Here is an 18,803-nt window from a genome sequence, read left to right as displayed (position 1 = left end):
GCCAACTTGAACTAAATTAATTTAGGATATCTGGTCAGCATGGACGAGTTGGATCAAAGGGTCTGCTTCCATGCTGTACATCTGACTGATTAGGTTAAGTCAGACCCTCAAGCCTCCTTGGACATTCAATAAGATCACTATCAGAATGTGGTCTCAACTCCACATTCCCATGTGAGAATCCTCGATTCTCTTGTCAATCAAGAGTGTACGTCTACCTTAAAAAAAATTCAATGACGCTGCCTCCACTGCTCTCAAGACTTACAACTCAAATAAGATCTCCTAATATCAGTCTTAAATGGAAGATCCTCATTTTTTAAACTGTTTAACTGAATTCCCCTAGTTCTAGTAACATTCAAGGGGGGGAATGACCTCTTATATTCCTTTATAAAGGAGTTTAATCTCTTCAGTCTTTTGTCAATGAGTTTATCAGTTGGTATTGATCACAAACATGTACACGTATTTATATAAAATTGAGGCATTTTGATACCAAAATTTAAATTGTAAAGTTCAATGAAACTTGTAATGTCATTTTTTTAATGAAACAGTTGAAAACCATAAAAACACAAATCCCAGTGGACATCAGTTGGATGCTGGGAAGTACAAGTTTTGCATCAGGTAAGTGCCTGGTTTGCATTTTAATTTCTAAAAACTTCATAGTAGAGAAATAAAAAGCACAATTACAATGCTTCTGGCTTCTCTTTTGGGGATATCTCATCTGATAGACAGTACCAACAGACAAAAATCAGGATCAAGAATGACAATGGCATCCTAATGTGGACAGTTGACAATGTGATGATTCAGGCAAGAAAAGGCTTTTGCTATATGAACCTACCTCTGCAAAAACCTGTAACCTTCATAGTAGGAGTCCTATACTGCAAAGCTATTATTATCTGTCAATTAGGCAGCCTCAACATGAAAGTGACTGGATTCAGGTCCGCATCATGAAAGTGCACAAAATGTGACTAAACTCAATAGTGGTCACTCCAGGAAAACTGAAGAACAGATTACAGAATATATAATGTAATCAGGACACTAGGAGGTAGCTTGTCATAAGGAAAGTGATGGGTGGAAGAGTGGGTAGGAAACTGCTAGAAAATGACTGGACGTGCTGCTAACATGATTCCGGTTTTCCTTGACAGATTGAGAGTCTAGCAGGAAACTGTGGGTCTGGCAGGAATAGTCAATCGATGCATTTAAAGAAAAACCAATTACAAATTGCCTTTTTCTCCTCTTTCCCAACTGTGTACGGAGAACATGATCTGCAATTTAGCAAACCGAAGAGATGAGCACACAGCTAAAAGAGTGAAACTGAAATGTTGTGAGCAGGGTAAAGAAAAACTTGCAAGCCTGTGCTGAGTCAGTGAAAGGCTTGTGCTGACTGAAGCAATTCCTCCAGTCTGAACTTTTGTTGTTTGTTTTTTTTTAAAAAAGAGAGACATTTATGTTGTGCAACTTATTCCAACTGCTTCAGATATCAGAGGGTTATTTTATCCAATTGCCTGTTAAATATCTGTGAGGGTCACCCACAAACCTCCTTTCAAACTATGCATCCACGCATGATTACTTAATCTTCAAGCCAATTTAAGTCAGACATTTAACTGACCAAAGAACTTTCCAACAAAACAAGCACCATGATATTCAGTGAGTCACTAACTCATGCCTTCATTGAAATAAACAGCATCAATACAGTGTTAACAATGTAAAAAGCACCTAAGTGATTCATTTTGCGTAACTTAAGACTGCTTCCATTTGTGCCAGTCAACAAAACAGCATTCATAATTCCCAGATGAGACTAGGGCAAGAATCCTTAAAATGAATGTGCCTTGAGATGAATTCTCATCACTGTCAGGCCTTTCAACATGTTCTCCTAGTGCCCACCTGCTCTTAACTGCCAGCAAGTGTTGAATTGCATAACAAGATAGCATACTGCTTACCCAAAGGTGAGGTTTTGATCAGCATTCTGAAGTAGCAGCCAGTGAACAGACTATTATTGTGGGCCAATATGAATGTGAAGTCCTACCGAATCATTCTCCATGAGGTTGGCCATTTTGCTGAGCTGGACATCAGCAAAAATGACTAAACATTGCCTCTGGAAATATGGACAGATGCACAAATTATTTACCATTTTTGCTTTACAAGTTGCCGCTTAATTTAATCCAATGATTTATCATCTGTCCAGCCAAGATCTCTAACAGGAAGTCTCCACTGCTAATCCTCTAGCATCTGCTCCTGCTCAAAACGTGAAACACTCCTCACCTTGTGCTATTCTGCCAGAAAATCTGGACTTGGAGGTGTGTTACTATGCTGTTAGAGCGTGCACAGAGCCACATGACTGTGCATTCTCACAATACAGGTTCTCCCCTTGAAGACTCAAGCTTTTGCTTTCATTCTGCCATTAGTAAGGGCTTCACAGGTAAGATCAGACATCCTCAACTGCCCTTAAGGCGATGACTGGTAAACTGTCTTCTTCAGTGTGGGTAATGAGTGTTCCCACATCTGTTTCCCACGCCCTTCTAATTGGTAAACACTCAGTTAAGGCACCATGCTCGGAACCTTTACAAAGGCTCCTTCCTTCCATGCTGCACCAACTCTGGCTTGCATCAGTGGGAGATTTAATTTATCCAAACACACCAAAATTAAACATTTAAAACAGGAATCTGAGAATAAGTGGAACAAAACAATAGTCAATAACTCATCATTCTCAGGTTTTGAAATCAATTGTGTAGCCCTTCTTTGTGCCACATCCAATAGCAGAATACTCTTAAAATATACATACCAAAACGAAACAAATGGAGTGATAAAACAGCTTTTAACTTAGAGCTAATTTAGATCAGGAGTATGTACCCAATCACTAAGTACAGAGTTCAAGCCAGTCAATCCCATACATTAGGCTTTACCCAGGAAATGTTACCTTCTTCCTTAATTTTAGTAATCCGTATCTATGCTGTAAACATCCCAGATAGTTTAATGGGCTCGATTTTTCATCTGACTTTATGCTTTCCCACTTGAGTATACAAGAGGGTAGGGTTCATTTCATTTGTAACAAAAAAAAAGATTTCTAATTTGTAGAATTAGCAATACTGCCAAGTGGATAAGTAAATTGCCAGGCCATAAAACTATCAAAATATTTAATGCCAAATCTAATACAAATAATGTCACACAACTCCAACTATTCAAGAATATCTAAGATTAGAATAACATTGATAAAACTTTACTTTCAATCCTCCAGCAAGTAATATGGGTGCTCCAGATATTAATCGCAAAGGCAAATAGTTTTTAAATGTGCTCTGCTTTTGGACGCTATAGGGCTAGCATCTGCCTAAGGAACACTGTACTGTTGGTCTTCATGACCTGTTCATTAAAATCTTCAGTTATAGCACAGTAGAAAGGATTCAAGTCCCAGCATTACTCACATCACACCTCCCATTTTGTGGGACATCAGCAAAAGATCTTGCTGGAATCCAGTACACTCTTTCCTATCTACTGGTTCTGCAATCTGAAGATACTTTTTCAAGCTGGCACACATGTACCCTTGGCCCCCTCCATCGCCAAAGTTGAAAAACCATACTGATTGCCTCACATTAGCTCAAGGTGCCCGCTGAGTATTAGCCCTCAAAACCATGAAACGCTTTTCCAATAGCAGAAGTAGACTTGAAGGCCATACAACTCAGTAGTTCATTTCTTTTCCACCCGGTGTTAAAGATCAGAGTCACATAGGCCAAATTCCAGAATGTTGTGCAAGTCCACGGAATTCTGAACAGCATTCATACGATGGTACACAATTGTTTGAGCTAATGCCTTCTGGACACCAGTTTGAAAATTGTTAGAGATACATGCCTTACCTACAATAAGCTTCAAAGATTTAAACTTTCTTTGCCTTATCCACGTTAAAAAGCACCAAGTTCTGTCACTTTCTTCCCATTCCTATCATGAGTGAAAAGCGAACACTTGAAAAATAAATGGTCAAGAACTACAGTATATCTTTTATCTTCAGACACCATGTCCCACTGACATTTTATTAGGTCAAACATGTTCTGCTGACATACAAGCAAAACTGTAAAGCATTCTTCACGTTTCCAACTAAGACTTCCTTGTGATCCCTCTTTAGAGCCCTTATCAGCTTATTGGCACCCAGCCTAAGTTTATAGATTTCCTTAACACGGTTCGTTCCCACAAGAGTGAAAATATCGTTTGCTTTCTCCTCTCCCTCATGCGGTTTACAAATTCATTGATACCAATTTGGTATTTTATTCTTTTATCTTAATTGCAGCTGAATTCAAAAGTTAAGTTTCTTCTGCATTCTGAGAACTATCCATTTGAAGCAATTTCACTTTTTGCACTTTCTGCCTTTTTCATTTTACTCATGGGATGCAAGGGCCATAGGCTGGGCCACTTATTCCCATGCCTAGCTGCCCTCGTGCTGGCAATGGTGAGCAGCCATCAACTGTAGAAGGACCTAGTGTTAAGGATGGTTTTGAGCCAGCAACGCTGTTCCTTCAGTAATATAACCCCATGTAATGTCAAGGGGCAGTGGTTAAATTGTCTCTTAAATGAAGATGGTCATTGTTTAGCATGTGGTGTGAATGTTACTTGCCACTTTTCAGCCCAAAGCTATTAGGAGAGATGATGGCCTAGTGGTTTTAATTGCTGCACTGTTGATCCTGACACCAAGGTAATGTTCTGGGGATCCAAGGTTGAATTCCACCACAGTAGATGGTAGAATTTGAATTCAATAAAAATCTTAATTCAGAGTCTAATGACCACAAAGCCATTGTCAAGAAAATTCATAGTTTACTAATGCCCTTTAGGGATGGAAAATGCTATCCTTACTTGGTCTGGACTACATGAATAACTGCCCTCTGGGATGGACACTAAGATGCTGGCTTAGTGAATGAATTATCTTTTGAATGAATTAAGAAAAAAAAACCTGGATATTGTCCAGGTCTTCTTGCATTTGGACATGGGCTGCTTCAGTATCTGAAAAAAACATGAATGCTGCTGCACATTGCAGTGAGCAGCCTTACTTCTGACATGATAGAAGATCGATCATTGATGAATCAGCTGGAAGTGGTTGGGCTGAGGACACTGACCAGAGAAACTGGGCTTGTGGTTCAGTAGTGCCTCTGGACTAGGAGACTTGAATTTAAGTCCTACATGCTCCGGGGTGTGGTAGACATTTAAACAGCTCACTGGAGGAGGTGACTTCACAAATATCCCCACCCTAAATAATGGAAGAGCTCAATACACAAATGCAAGAGATAAAGCTGAACACCATTCATAGCAATCTTCAGCCAGAAGTGCCATATGGATGTTCCACCTCAGCCTCCTCCAGCAGTCCCCAGCATTACAGATATTAATACCATGTGATAAGAAATAGTTGGAGGCACTGGATATTGCAAAGGCTATGGGTCCTGACAACATTCTGCAAATAGCATTGAAGAGCTGTGCTTGTGATCTTGCCACTCCCCTAGCTAAGCTCTTCCAGTACAGTTATAACATTGGTATCTACCTGGCAATGTGGAAAATTGCCCAGGTATGTCCTGTACACAAAAAGCAGAACAAATCCAACCTGGCCAATTACTGTCACAGTCTACTCAATCATCATTTGTGACAGACAGGAAGTGACATCGACAGTGCTATTAAAAGCAGTACCTGCTCAGCGACACCCAGTTTGTGTTGTGCCCAGGCAACACAGTTTCTGACCTCATTACAGCCTTGGTTCAAACATGGGCAAAAGAGCTGAATTCCAGAGAGGAGGCGAGGCGAGACTGACAGCCCTTGACATTCAACCAAGTGTGCATCAAGGACCCGTAACAAAACTGGAATCAAGGGGTAGCAGGAGGCAAAAACACTGCTGGTTGGAATCACACCTGGCACATGTGGTTGTTGGACTTCAGTCATCTCAGCTCCAGGACATCTCTGCAGGAGTTGAGTAGTGTTCTAGGCCCAACCACCTTCATCTGCTTCAATGAACTTCCCTCCATCCTAACATCAGAAGTGGGAATGCTCGCTTATGATTGCGTAGCATACAGCACCACTTCTGACTCCTCAGATACTGAAACAGTCAGTGTTCAAATCCAACAAGATCTGAACAATATCCAGGTTTGGGCTGACAAGTGCCAAGGAACATTCACGCCACACAAATGCTAGGCAATGATGAGATCCAATAAGAGATGATCTAATTACCACTCCTTGATGTTTAATGGTGTCACCTTCACAGCATCTCCCACACATCCTTGGGGGGACCATTGGCCAGAAACTCAACCAGATGTCACAAAAAGTGGCTAAGAGCAGGTCAAAAGCTAGGAGTATTGTAGGGAGTAACTCACCTCCCTGACTCCCCAAAAACCATCCACCATCGACAAGGCACAAATCTGTGATGGACATTCCCCACTTGCCTGGATGCATACAGCTCCAACACAAGAAGTTTGACATTATCCATCACAAATCAGCCCATTTGATTGGTACCACATCCACAAGCATCCACTCCCTCCATTACCAATGCTCAATAGCCAAAGAATATACAAGATGCACAGCAGAAATTCACTGAAGATCTTTCAATAGTAACTCCCAAACCCAAGGCCACTTCCAACTAGAAGGACAAAAACAATAGATACATGAGAACACCACCACCACCTGCAAGTTCCCATCCAAGCCACTCACCATCCTGACTTGGAAATATTGTCATTGTTTCACTGTTGCTGGGTCAAAAATCCTAGAATCCCCTCCCTAATGGCACTGTCAGTCAACCCACAGCGTGTGGATGACAGCTCAGCACCCCTTCAAGGTCAACGGAGGACAGGCAATAAAAATGCTGGCCAGACAGCAACGTGCACGTCCCATAAGTGAGTAAAAAAGTTCTCTACATTGCCCAGACAGAAAAGGTTTCTAGGGCGACTAGGGCTGCTTTACAGTTAATTGGTTCAGGTAGCTAGGCGTCTGTCTGGTTTCATTTTATTTTGAGACTTTCCAGTGATTATTACAACCGAGTGGTTTGGTAGGGCAGAAGGCAGTTAAGAGTCAACTACACTGCTGTGGGTTTAGAGTTCCATGTGGATCAGATGTATTTTTCCAACAAATCAATATTACACACTCTGGACTCTACTTTGGTCTTTGGATTAATAATCCAGCCATAATAGCACTTGGTCATCACATTCCCCAATATCTTATCACCAGTCTCATGCAGTTTTCAGATCCTTTAAATCAACATTTTAAAAACTTATTTTTGTTGTTACTTTTACTTTCCACTATGAACCTCACCACAGTTACAAGACTAATGCCTGAACTTGTCTTCTGGTTCTTGATTCATGCATTTGAAATAAATCCAATACTGCATTAATTACCCACTGAGAGCTCAAGTGTTGCTTTACAAAATAAATGTTTTATTCCTGATTTAAACAAACTGCTCGAGTAACTCAGCAGAACTGAGACTTCTGAAAAGTAATTTGGACTCATTAACTTTCTCTCTTCACAAATGCTGGAGTTGAGTTTCTCCAGCATTTGGTTTTCACTTCAGATCTTCTGCATCTACAGTACTTTAGTACAATTTAGCCAATAGTCCTAATTTAAACCTAAAACCATGAGCTCCAGCTGAAATTAATACCATCACAATTACTACTTAGATCCAAAGCTATAATCAGCAAGCAGTATTTAATTGCAAGTTTTGAAGTGAAGCTGGCATAGTAGGTACATGTTGCAACTAAAGCACGTGAGTGAGTTCATGGACATCTATGCAATCTTCATTTGCATCTCCATTATGAATCTGCATCACAGGATTTCAGTTCAAACTTCAAGTTGGATTCCAAGCTTCAAGTACAGCAAGGCAACAGAGAAGACATTACTTTCACAGAGTCACACCCCCTTAGGTTAAGTACAATAGGCTAGTAATCAGGGACAGGAGGACATGCTGAGAAGTGAGTCAGGTATGGGGATTGCAGAAGACAACCCTAGAGGAGTGCCAGACCTGGCACTTGTCCAACAGGTAGGCAGTAAGCCTGTGGGGGCAAGAACAGGGACTCGCAGGAAGATAGGCAAATTAAGGCCCCTTAAGCAAGGGGCCTTAAAAGCTGGGGGAATAGAAAACATAGATAGTAGGGGTCTAGTCTGTACCCAAAAACACAGATCCTAAAAGCTGTGTCACAGGAGACAGGATTAAGGATATATCCTCAGCAATGAAAAAGAAGGTACATTTATCATGTCCACGTAGGCATCATAGGCCAGTTAACCTAAAATCAGTCACGGAATTTGGCAGAATCCATTTAAGTAGTAATAGCAGGATATTTAGACCATAACAAAGTCAACAATATTTTATGAAATAGAAATAATGTTTGACAAATTTTAGAGCTCTTTGTAGATGTAACAAGTACTGTGCAGACAGACAAACCACGATGTAGTGAACATTGTAGCACCTGTTTGGAATGCCAGAAAAAGTTGGAGTTAATGATAAAAGGAGGAAACATGTCCTACAAATTAGCCAGAGGATCAGGATAAATGGACCATTTTCAGGTTGACAAACTAATTATTGGAGTAATAAGACCACAAAAAAGTGGAACAGGAATTGGCCCAGAGCCTTCTCAGTCTTTCATTAAGAGCATGGCAGATCCAAAATTTCTCACATCCACTCCTGCATTTTCTCTAACTCTTGATTCAAATTATTAGAAAATCTTTCAGCTTTAAACATAAACAAGGTCTTCGCCCCACAGCTCTCCATGCACCAGGCTCCAAAGCCCTAACCTAAAAAATCCCTCTTCATCTCAAAGTTATATTGGCATTCCTTTATTCTGAGACACTGCCCTCTGGTCTAGACTCTCCCACGAAATATTGTCAGCAATCCCTGTCAAGCCAAATTTGCTGATATGAAAGTAGATTGGAAAGCAGGAGGATAGAGTCTGCAAAAGGATACGCAACCAAGCGGGCAAAAATTTAGCAGTTTATGGGGAAGAGATGGGTTTAATTGCATTCTGTAGGAAGACTAGGAAAGCAATGAGATCTAGCTGTCCCAACTCCAATACTCAATTGTTATGATCAATGAAGGCAAGCACGTCAAACACCTTCACCACCCTACACCTGCAACTCCACTTTCAAGGAACAATTCACCTGCACCCCGTAGGTCTTTGTTCAGCAACACTCCCCAGCGTCCTACCATTTACTGTATAAGCCCTGACCAGTGTTAAAAAAAAATCAAATTCTAAAGGATTCCAAAAAGGAATCCATTTGTAGTTATTTTAATCAATATGTTCAGACATGCTATGACATGTCTAAAGCTAATGCAATCTGAACCCAGACATTCCAGCCCAGAGGCAGGATCACTACCACTACACCACAAGACCCTTTAAATAAAATTTGTACAACTGGAAAAGTTTAATTGAAATTATTGATCAATCCTCTGTAGAAGTGATAATGAAAATACCTTGAAACCATTCAATGTAGGAATCATTTCTAACAGTTAAGAAAATCATACCAATGCTACAAAGACATGGCTAGGCTTAATTAGATTGGAACAGAATTTCCAACTAAAACTCAAATGTTGTACTTATCTATCATAAAATTAACAGTACCATAAAAAAGGGTATGTTGTAGATAACAATTTCCATTACAGAGTGTCATTTAGGAACATGAAAGACTATATACAGCTACATTTTTTAGGGAATTAGATTATTCCAGATTTCCAGTGGAAGCCAATAAAGCACCAACCTTAAAAAGAAAGGCAAGACAACAAAATTTTAATTATTAGTTCAATACATGTCGTAGAAAAAGAATTGCTGAATCACATTAACAAAGTTATTAGCAACATGCAACTTAAACCTTAAGAGACAGTCTTGCTGTCCCAACCTGCTAATCTCAAGTCAATCAGGTTCACGGATGAAGGTACGCAGCATGACCGAAAGGGAAAGACTTTATGAACACGTGGTCATTTTCTGTTGCTATATTTGCACTGTTTGGAGGTACTGAATTTATTAGCCTAAGTTACAAAAACATTGTGCGCTCTTAACAGAAATAAGACATGAGCATAAAAGCAGAGCACACATAGCTGGTCTCAATATTGGCATCTATGCAATAGAATGTTAGAAGAATTAAGATTAATATTGGCCATATACAAATACCATGAAAATTAAGTACCTCAGATAAATTTAGATCCTTGCTTTTAAAATTATGGAAAAATTTCCCATGGACAGTCATTAAAAATTAGGTTCACTTAACATTAAACTGAATAGGTTCATTTAACATGGAGTGATTGAATGAAAATACTGGGTGCATTTTTCTATTCTAATGAATTTCTGACCAAGGTGAAAATCTGAGTCTTTGGACAAACCACAGTCTAACTTTGAATTTGTGTAATTTAAGAAAGCAGGAGACATTCAGCATGGCAATCAAGTTTTCCATCGCATTAAGGTGATAAGCGAGCATTTAATGCTAGTAAGACTACAAATAAAGTGTGCACAATTGCAAATAAACTTCAAAACACCACAGACGCAATATATTTTTCCATGCCCTTTTAATGGTTGTGCCACAAACATTTCTTTTCACGTTATTTGTTAACAAATAATGTTTTAATTCTGCCAGCATCAACATGTTACGTGGAGTGATCAGGTTATAACAGCATAAACACCAACAATTCCCAAAATATCATTGAAGTGGCATACATGCAAAACTAAACCACAAAAAGATGCAATTTCAAGCAAAGAAAATGCAAACTATATTATTAAATAGTCTTAATTATATTTACTAGCAAGTACAAAAGAGTTAGAAAAATTTTAACACTTCAAATCCTCCTGTAAATTAAAGCTAATTTGCATTCATTTAGCTATAAAAATTTGGATTAGAGTGGAATAATCTCTCTAGATTCAAAAAGGTAAATAAATGCTCAATGAAAACGGTTACACAGGAAAGTGCATCAATAAATTCATAATACAAAGACAACTCAAATCAATACCAGATGGTCCTACTCTGTGGTCCCGTCAAAGTAAACTCCAAGTATGGCATAAACATCATTAGATTACTGGTGCCATAACAAGCAGCAAAACTAAATTTGACCTAAACAATGTAATGCATAATGCAAAGTTCCTTCCAGGATTCTCAATTGTTTTCACCCATGAATGCTCATCCATTTTCATTTCTTAAATATGACGGAATATTTATTTGTTATCCAACCGTAGTAGCTGCTCCTTACCATTTATTGTTAAAGATTTTAATTGACCATCTTCCTCTACTTCCACTCTTTCTTGGCCATTTTCTACAATCCTGAAAGTTAGAAAGATTAACTTTGGTTAAGTCACAAATTGCATTTGAAACATCGATACATTAAAAAGTAACATGTTAAAGAAGAGTGAGCCACAATTTTCACTTTTTCAAAATAGATTTGTGTTAATATCCAATGATAGAATTATTGTAAATACAGCAAACCTTTTATTAACTGGAATTTATGGGACTAGAAAAGTGTGCTGGTTGATCAAACAAACATTCTGGATAATCAAGGAGGTCCACATAATCAGGTAGAAAGATATCAAGTACGAGAAATGTTATGCAGCGGGTATACATGTCACTGCTATACTTTATAGTACACATCACAAACACTAATAATACAACTTTGTCTTAAATAAAACTTAACGACAAAGAGCCTTCTCAATCACCCTCAACCAACTATTGATAGTGTTAGATTGCAGTAGAGGGAGAAACTGATTGAAAATTATATCAACTGTCAATATTTTGTGGCCATTCAACTGAACAATTTACTTACATAGAGGCAGATACATTTACAAAATTATAGTAATTAGACTGAATAATATAGTAAACTTCACAGTATTTGAGGTATAATTTTTGCTGGTTTATGTAGTATGCCAGTTTGTACAAAATTTGCTGTACCTGATAAGAGGCTACCAACTCAGATTTACTTTTGACTTTAGTCATAAAAAGCAACAACTTCACAACAGGCTTCACAGGTTTTGTTAGTCAAAAACTAAAGTTCAGTAAAACTATCTAGCTAGTTGGTAGGCAAGAGTCAATTGTGAATCTTAAAATAAATTTCTGAAATACCTCTTAGTGGTGATTTTCCTGCCATTTACAAACTTGGTAGATGTTGATACTGATCGGAAGTTGCCCATTCCACCACCACCACCAAATGAGGAGGATGAGAACGATGCTGTTCCAAGATTACCAAATGAACTGAATGAAGTAAAACCTAAAATAGGAAGTACATGTTTAGGTATATAATGCTTATTAAAAACAATTACTTAATAGAAATTGCATTTCATGCAGGTTTTGGCCATGTACTTCTCTATCGACTAGGTTCACCCAATAGAAAATTCAATTAAAACCACATTGAAAATGCAAAGCCATCGAACTTTTCTGGAAAGACATTCAGCCCTTTTTGCAGGCAAACCATACAACTTTCGAATAGGTCTATAGCAACTCAGTCACTTGACTGCTGATCACACAATCCTTAATTGAGGAAAGATCCAGGATATTACTTCACCAGACCCAAGTACTACAGGACAGGGAGTGTCACCTGATTACTAATAAAGGGGTGTGGACTAGTAATTCATGCACAAGATCAAATCCTGTCACCACTGGGGCATTTAATTTGTCAATTAAATAAGTCTAGAATAAAAAAAACTCGTTTAAGTACTGATGATAATTAAACTACCAGATAGTGGACTTCCTTACATGGAATGGTCTGCGTAGGATTCCAGATTCAAACATGGACTCATGCCCTCTGAAGTGGCTAACCCAATGGCTCAACTTTTTCAACATCTAACTGATTACTTGGTTTTGATCTAGGCTTTGCATATGACCGTGGTATAGTCAGCTCAATCAACTCTGCACAATTAGAGTTTGCACTAAAATTAATAGATGCCAAATGAAGTTTGTTTGAAATTGCACTTTTCAGCTAACGATCCAGGCTCAATACCGTCCCTCAGTATGTTCTGTTCCGATGGAGAGGGGGAGGGGGAGCAGCACTGGCAGTCTCAAAATTGACTTTGGAACCCATTTTCTCATGTCATCAGGTAAAAAATGGGAAACAAATTTGATTGCTGCTCTGAGCTGATGAGTTGCGCCGATGAGTCAATACTCCACGATGAGCACCATGAATTGCAGCACTACAGATAAGAGTTACTAAGCTACTGATTGGGGCACTGAAGTGCCCTCATTAAGTGGCTTGATAACACAGTGAGACGGTCAAGCTACAAAAGATGTAGTTGCCAGACAAAACCAGTGATACATGACGAGAAGAAAGAACATGCAAGAGCAACCGCATTTCCCTCAACAATCAAGTGCTTCAACTACATCTGCTCATGACGATGACCATCTTTGAGGAGGTGACATCCCACATTAACTCAAAGGACACAATCCATGTCATGGTACACTATCACAATCAAATGTCAAATAAAGAAGTAAAGAACTCAATTTGGACATTCATGGGGAATTGTGGTCAGAATTTGTAAGCATATCCGTCACTCTACCATTGCCATCAAGCTAGCAGACTAACCCTGGTTCAACGAGTAGAACTAGCTAGAATACATGCCACACCACACATCTATAAAGATGCCAATCTTATACACTTGCACAAAAGTACACAAGAAACTGCAGAATAGTACTGAATTAAGTGATCCCATAACCAGAGAATCACATCAAAGCTCTGCACAATCCTTCCTTAGTCATGAACGGTGGACAATTAAACATCCAGGAGGACACAGCTCCACAGACAGCCCCATTTTCCTCAATGATGGGAGAATCTAGTATTCTTGTGCAAACGGTATGGAGCAGCCATCCCCAGCTAGAAGAAGTGCAGAGTGAACAATCCATCTGAGGTTCACAACATTATACATGCCAGTCCTCAGGCAATTCAATCATCTCCAAAGATTAAATAGAAGACTTAGCATGAATACAAAGTTAAAGCCAGAATATTGAAGGTTGTGAAGATGTGCGCACCAAGACTAGCTATGCCTCAAACCAAATATTCCATAACTTATACCTGCACGCAAGACCTCCAAGAGGACATTCAGACTGACGACCTGACTCTGGAAAAACCTGCTCGCCATTAGCAAGACAAAAAGCAGGTGCATAATGAAGTACAATTGCTCCATCGTGCAAATTCAGAGCACTCAAGCTCAGCAACATAGTGGAATATAGCTTGCTGATTTGGCACTTTAGCAATCGCCACTCCACACTAACTGCACGTACAAACTGAGAAGCAGCAACTTGCCAAGATACATCAGGGTCACCCAAACATCTGAACTCTACCACCATGGAGGAAGAGGTAGTAAATACAAAAAGGAACAATCTCCAGGTTCCTCTCAAAATTAAACACCATCCCAACTTGAAATGTCTCTCCATTCTTTCAGAGTTTTGGCACTCCAAATTTTAAAAACATGGAAACTTCACAAGGACTGCAATATTCACAAAAGCAATTCACCACCTTCAAAGGCATCAGTGGATGCACAATAAATACTGGCCTTGCTCAGTTCTGATGCAAGAATTTAAACTGACATCAATTCAATCAATTTTGTTATCCTCTCCACATCTACACTATCAAGACCCCCACAGCCACTCATCTAATGCTTCAAATCAAGTTGCCCCTACCATTCTACAGTTTAGTGAATAGAACTATAACCTGTCCAACTTCCCTCCTAAAGCACCAATCCCTGTAGCATGCCATTTGTTATATCCTGCCAAGTTGAAACATCATGGGCTTTTAATTTGCTACATAACCCTTGATGCTGAACTTTGTCAAGTGCCTTCTAGAAATCCAAGCACAGTACATCTACCAGTTCCCCGTTGACATGACGCAATTCCTCCTCAAAACCCCTAGAACGGCTAAAAATGGTTTCACTTTCAAAAAAATCCATCAACTGCCCAATTACCTGGATCTTATCCAAGAGCTACAAGAGAATTTGTTTCAAGAGACAAAACTGCATCAAATCACAAGCAAATTGAGAACCACAAGATAGTTTGATTAGTTTCAAACTATACATCTCACGTCTTCAATTGCCAGCAATTTGAGCCGAGTATATCCTTAAACATTCAGGCTATGATTGCTTTCATCAAGACCAATGACTGAATGGAGTTATTTTTCTGATAAAAGGAAACAGGGACATTCGTTTTATTCACAAGGATGGCAAATCAAGCAAAAATGTTACGGTGCAAACACGTGAACCCTGGTCATCTAAAGATGTAAAGATTAAATGGCTAGATAATCAAACCATTAACATACTATGCAAAACTGTAAATTAACATGCAATTTGAAGTTAATACTAACTAATATCTCTATTTTTGCATTAAAAATATCCTCCTGAACTGTTTGCACAAATCACATACTGTGCAGCAGACTGCTATGTTTTAATTTAGTTTTTGGTGGAAAGTAAAAGCATTTCTTCCAAAGACTAGAAGAGTTGTAAATTATGCAGTTTGTCCTAAATCTAAAAAAGTTACTTTCCACTATTGGTCTTCTAATCAAATCTTCCACAGATTAGTTTTAAGCAGGCACCAATAGAATTACCCATCCAAAACAATGAGCACACACAACAGTAAAATGATTAAGTGTCTAATTATTTTTGATCAACTAGATTTGGTTCAGCAGGCAATTACCCTACCAAATTCATGGAATTTCCAGTCCTGAACACAAAGTATTGAGAACTATCAAATTTGGTAGATCAGTATAATTGGGGAGTCATAGACTTTAAACCTTAACTGTTTCTTCCTCCAGAAATGTTGCCAGACCAGAGGTTCTCCAGCATTGTTAGTTAGTGACCAACTTGGGAAATTTTTATTTCAAATTTCCAGCACCTGCAGTACTTCGCCATTAAAAATACAATTGGGCTTTCATGTTAGAAGTTGATAGTCTTAAGCACCAGAGCAGTTTTATATACTTTATAATACAAGTTGTCAAAACCAAAAGAAATTATTTTTCTACCACATTCAATAATGATTACTTACCAGAATCAAATGCAGGAAATCCCCCAAAAGGAGAAAAGAAAGATCCTCCGCCACCCCTGCTTCTTTCAACCCCTCGTCTACCACGTCGATTTCCAAAGAAATCATCAAAGGGATCATCCACTGTTCCAAAAACAACAAACTCGATTAGAGTCAGAGTTATACAGCAGAAAAGCAGGCCTATCTAGGCCAACCCACAAACACCAAAGTAAATTAACCCCATTTACATGCACTTGGTCCATTGCTGACCATGCCTTAGCATCTTAAATGCTCATCCAGATGCTTCTTACATGTTGAATATATTGCCTTCCCCACTGTCTCAGATAGCACATTCCACATTCTATTAACCTCTGGGTGAAGTGTTTTCCTCAGATCTCCACTAAACCACTTACGGCTCATCTTAAACTAGTGCCCTCTCAACTTAGATGTCTCTACCATGAGAGAAAGATTCTCAGTCTACCCTGTGCCTCTTGATTTTGTATAATCCAGATAACCTCTCCGCCTTCTCGGCTCTGGAAAAAAGGAAATCTAGCTTATCCAATCTCTCCTTGTAACAGATTTTCCATTCCAGGTACCATCCTGGCAAATTTCCTCTACAACCCTCTCCAGAGCAATCTCATCCTTTCAACATTGTGGCACCAGAACTGCCCGTAGTATTCCATCTGGGGCCTAACATATGCCCTAAAGTCACAAGATTACTTCCTTATTCCTTAATTCCACATTCCAGCTAACAAAGGCAAGCATCCCATTGGCCATCTCCAGCACTGTCTACCCGTGCCAACAGCTTCAAGGTTTTGCAGACTTGTTCACAAGTTCCCTTTGTTCCTCAGTACTTTAGGGACCTACCATTTGTGTATATCCCTCTTATTAGACCTCACAAAATGCATCAGCCCACACTTACCCCAAGATTAAATTCCATCTGTCATTGCTCTATCCAATTTACCAGCTGATCAGACTGTGACCACGCTCCACTATCAACATCAATTTTCATGTCATCTGCAAACTTAATTATACAATCTACATTCACACAAAGTTGTTTATATACATAACAGCTACACAGTGTGCCAGCACTGATCCATGTGGTACACTGCTGGTAAGAAGATTTCCAAAGGCAACCCTCCACCATCACCCTTTGCCTTAGATCCCATCTTACCTGTTTGATCCGTCTTCCATGTGGGACCTTGTCAAATGCCTTACTGAAGCCCATGTAAACCACACCAACTGCACTACCCTCAATAGCAAAAGCAATCCTTTCAAAAACCTCAAATCAGACAGGATCTCCCTCCAACAAATTTTTATTGTACTATGGTAAGGCTCAATTGTTTCAACATGTTCAGTCACTATGGAGTGAAGCTCAATTACATTTTAGGGCATGCTCTAGACCAGGCGTGGGGAACCTTCCTACATTTGGAAGGCCACATTTTATCCTATTAGGCCACATGCTAAGAATTTAACATATAGAAAGTCATTTCTGTCAACACATTTACTAATTTTAATTAAAGCCCGCTATTATGAGGACTTTAAACAAAATAAAAATTCAGCAAAGACATTTGTTAGGCAAAGTTAACACGACAACTAATGACTTTTTGTGATTGCTTATTGCAAGATAGGAATCAGATATTTGCTTCCAACATCGTTGACCGTAGCTTTAACGGGTCCTTCAGGTGAATGTCCATCATCTGAGATCTCAAGCGTGTTTTATGTTGTCACATATGAAAACGTTGATTCACAACAGTAGATTGTGCAAAAACAAGACAGCATTCAACAAGCATGTTGACGTAGGCATGGGTATTGAAAGACTTTTCCACATTACAATGGGTTCCTTCTTAGCGTCAAATAGAAACTTCAGAATAATATCAACCGATAGCTCAATCAATTCCATTTGCAAGTCTGATGCTTTGGAGACATCAACCAGGTGTGGTTGAAAAGCTAGATTCAGAGAGAAATTATGTTTCTCAAAATCAGCAAATCTTTCACTGTATTCTTCAATCATGAAGCCTAAACGTGTATTCTTTCACACTGCCTTAATGATTTTATTTCCTTAATGATTTGCTTGTATCCTGTTCATTAATTATCTTTGCCAGTTCAGGGAAGTGTTCAGCTGAAAGTTCCGATCGAGCGAGGACAGTTCAAGAAAAATCAGCTTTTTCGAAAATGCCTTGGTTTTTAGCCACTTCTCATTTTGCTTTGATATTATATCGCACCAAAATGCAGCATTTCTGCAAAAATCCTTTTGACAATTCAAATGGTTCGCTCAGCTCCTCAAAGATAAAAGTCGTACAAGTATAGTCCTTGTGACAACCAGTGTGCTTTAGAACGATACAGCAGATCCGTGCTGAAACATTTCACCAAGCTGAAACATGTTGCGAAGTTGGTGATGCCAGGATGCATCTGTTTGAATGTAGTTAACATTACCTATAAAACTTTATTTAATGGCTCCCTTAAAACTGCAGATTTAGCACAGAGATTCTGTTGATGCAGAAGACAATGTTAGGAAAACAAAGTATATGGATCTGGCAATTCTTTGTAGTAACACAATAAATCCTTCACGTTTCCTCTAATGGAAGGTGTAGTCTGTGCATACATCTACTAAATCATAAATTCAGTTTTGCTTCATGGCATTTTTCTTTGAAGACAGTGAAGATGTCAATTCCACACGTCTTCGCCGTTAACAAACGCAGTAATTCCAAGGCAATGAAAATCCACAGTTATAACACAAAAATAAACACCTGTGCTGAGTCAGTAACATCAGTGAATTCACCCAAGGCAGTCAAATAATAAACATCTTCACTTTGGTATGTTGTATGAAGTTGTTGTTACACAGAGGGCTAATTCATGCTGCCAGTAACGGTCCTTCTTGAAAGAGGTAGTTG

At 39.0% G+C, this 18,803-nt stretch overlaps 1 protein-coding gene across 1 annotated transcript in view; it reads right to left on the bottom strand.

Moving 5' to 3' along the window:
* Positions 1-18,803, bottom strand: part of dnajb6b (DnaJ heat shock protein family (Hsp40) member B6b) — a 139,317-nt gene that overhangs the window by 63,736 nt on the left and 56,778 nt on the right. Inside the window, exons 7-9 of the mRNA XM_048607552.1 lie at positions 15,934-16,053; positions 12,034-12,178; positions 11,171-11,241 (exon numbers count right to left, since the gene is read on the bottom strand). Of these exons, the coding sequence (XP_048463509.1) occupies positions 11,171-11,241; positions 12,034-12,178; positions 15,934-16,053 (336 nt within the window). The remainder of the gene's footprint in view (positions 1-11,170; positions 11,242-12,033; positions 12,179-15,933; positions 16,054-18,803) is intronic.

The sequence above is a fragment of the Rhincodon typus genome, chromosome 2 (assembly GCF_021869965.1).
Source record: "Rhincodon typus isolate 14 chromosome 2, sRhiTyp1.1, whole genome shotgun sequence".
Lineage (NCBI taxonomy): Eukaryota > Metazoa > Chordata > Chondrichthyes > Orectolobiformes > Rhincodontidae > Rhincodon > Rhincodon typus.
This window is presented reverse-complemented; position numbering and strand designations above follow the sequence as displayed.